Raw genomic sequence first — 2953 nt, 5'->3', positions numbered from 1 at the left:
TTTCAAAAATATTAATTAAAATAAATAAATTAGCGACGATTTTTTAAAAACTGTTAGCGACGGTTTATGCAATTCTATCGTTAAATTTATCGTCGATTTTTCAAAAACCGTCGCTAATGGTGAACGACGGTCAAAACCGTCACTAACGATTTTAGCGACAGATTTGACCCTCGCAAACCTGTTTTTTTTTTTTTTTTGTTATATTGAATCATGTGCGAGTATTGAATGTCAAAATTGATTCCAGAGCAAGTTATTTTTAATATCTTTTGTTTTAGATAGATAAGTATCTTCACATTTTGGCATGTATAATTTGGCAAAGAAACTTTTGTTAGACAGAGATAGGTCGAACTGCCACACATTTACAGCAAAAGTCATATTTTTCATAGATCGAGTCAATGAAAGAACTATCTTACAAAATCAGTGAGACCATCTTATAGAAACCTACTCATAATTTGGAAATCAGGGAGCCCATGACTAAATTATCTCAAAAACCAATGGATGATAAGTACACTTACGCATGCTAAAAGAGAAATTTAATCAATTAACCAAATTACAATGGAAATTTCAGTTCATAAAACAAACTGATCATCAAATTCAAGCCCCATAAGAGTAAGCCCACATGACATTCATCTTAACTTTACATAAATCCGATCCTAAAAAACAATCGAGAACGAAGGCGAAAACGAGCTCGAAAACGACTTCTAAACATTGTGATTAATCACACATGGATAAAAATTCTAAAGCCAAATTGCACCAGCATCTTTCAGCATTTTCTTGAGCTTCCCGTTGAGCTGAAAAGTCATGACTGTGTCTGCCGAGCCGACGAACTTTCCTCCGATGAACACGGCCGGAACCGTGGGGCTGCAACCAAGCTTCATCAGCGCCCATTCCATTTCCTTACTTCTCGAATCCTCATCGAGCTCGTGGATCGTAGGGCTCACCCCTTGCTCATAGAAAAGTCTCTTTATAGCATGGCACATGCAACACGTACTCCTGCTGAAGATCACCACAGCTTTTTGCGAAACTAGCTTTTCTATTCGATCCATCTACGAATAAAAGAGAAAGAAACAAGGTTCTCAAGCTGTTGTTTGAAAAAATATATAGGGAGTAGGTTTGCTTTGTGACTTTTAGCATGTTAAGTGGGTATATTTATAGAGGGAAATATATAATATGATGAAGTGGTGAAGGATTATAAAGGGAATAGATAAATCATGAAAAAGATGCAGATTCTTTTAGATATTTGGATAGATGCTGATAGAGATACTAAATCACATCATATAGTTATTTAATTTAAAAAAAAACATAATTCATTTACGTTGCATGGAAACCTTCGAAACATACTCAAGATAATCTATCAGACATGCACTACCAAAAGCAGATTCTTCACATCATGTTGAATTCTTGATGTAACATAGTACGGTAGCTCATCTTTTCAAATATGGATATGATACGTGTTAAGCATGCGATCGATCGACGTGGAGTTTTCGATGGTGATCTAGAGCATATATAAGGGAATCGTCATGTGTGACTTTTTATATTGGAAGACAAAGATAGGGTAGAATCCGTTTAATCTTTAAGGAAAAACAAAGTGGGGCATTTGAGTTGAGTCAGATGATGGTGAGATGCGGCGAGTTGATCTCCATTTGCTGCATTTGGATCATCCTGATCAGGCAAAGGCCAGGCACTGGCTTCTTTTCTCAACTTTTCTAAGGATATATATTATATATAATTTCCTAAATCATACGAAAGATTAAAAAATATATTGAAAAAAACAACTTATCATGTAAAATCTCTCAAAATCATAAAATGGGGTTTGTAAATTCTGTGAAATATATGTCGAAAAAGAATAAACCGGCCCTTCATGTAAAATTTAGGAGTTGTTTTGTTAAAAAAAAAAAGCAGTTGTTTTTAAAATTTTTTTAATACATCATGTAGGTCTATGAGATGGAAATTTTAATATAAATTTTTCTTGAATTAAGAATGTTTTTTTTAAGCACCTTCTTTCCACTAACTACCAAGTTTTTAGGTAAAATAAAATAATGTATTTATTAGTACAAATATTGTAAAATCCAGGATTTTAGATTTTATCATGATAATATTTTGTACCAAGATTTGCAAGATTTTCGAAATTGAATGGATAATTTTATCTTGAGCATTTTTTGGAACTCAAGAATTTAAATAATATCGTGTATATTTCAGAATTTTGAGATATGCAGAATTATACCGGATATAGATCTAAGAATTGATATACCTGGATAAAGATTTAAGCAGGAAGATAATTCAATCTTGGATTACAAATCTTGAAGTAGATATCATAGAATTTTCGAAAATATTGAAGGATTTAGGGAGGATTTTCGAAATTGATGAGATATAGGGAAAAGTCTGCACGATAAAATACAGGCTTGGGAAAAATTTAAAAGTTTAACTACCAGGATTTTTAAGAAAAAAATATATCAAAATCTTATCTTGGAAAAATATCACTAAATTTCAAGTTTAGGTAGGGAAATTTTGGGATTTAAGAAATATAATTGGGAAATAAAAAGTCTACCAAATATTGGAAATTAGACACAAAAGTCAAAATTTTTCAGGCTAGACATGGCATAATTTCGAAATTAATCCAAGGGAAGGATATCAAGATTTTGAAATTTATCATCCAGGATCAGGGATAAATATTTAGATTTAGATCACGATTCTAGATGAAGATTTGATTCAATTCAAACGCGCGGATAAACTCGATCGAGATAGCAGCCAACCCCTATAAATAGGAGGGCCTATAACTCGAAAATTCACACCATTTTCTACTCCAATTTTTCGAGTTTCTCCCCTAGTTTTCTTAGGATTCTCGAGAGCCGCGAAGCGCTGCCGCAGTTCAGTCGCCGAAGAGGAATTTTCGAAATTCCAGTGCAAGAATCCCGAGGTCTTCACGTTTTTCTCCTCAAGAATTTAAGGTAAT

The 2953-nt window shown here is 33.3% G+C and overlaps 1 protein-coding gene across 1 annotated transcript; it reads right to left on the bottom strand.

Annotated features, from left to right (window-relative positions):
• Positions 1 to 550: 550 nt before the first annotated feature.
• LOC142550510 (monothiol glutaredoxin-S10) lies at positions 551 to 1145 on the bottom strand. Its single transcript, XM_075659585.1, has one exon. It carries the CDS (start codon positions 1044 to 1046, stop codon positions 738 to 740), a length of 309 nt encoding a protein of 102 aa, XP_075515700.1. The 5' UTR covers positions 1047 to 1145; the 3' UTR covers positions 551 to 737.
• Between the last annotated feature and the right edge of the window lie 1808 nt (positions 1146 to 2953).

This window comes from Primulina tabacum, chromosome 7 (assembly GCF_025594145.1).
Source record: "Primulina tabacum isolate GXHZ01 chromosome 7, ASM2559414v2, whole genome shotgun sequence".
Lineage (NCBI taxonomy): Eukaryota > Viridiplantae > Streptophyta > Magnoliopsida > Lamiales > Gesneriaceae > Primulina > Primulina tabacum.
This window is presented reverse-complemented; position numbering and strand designations above follow the sequence as displayed.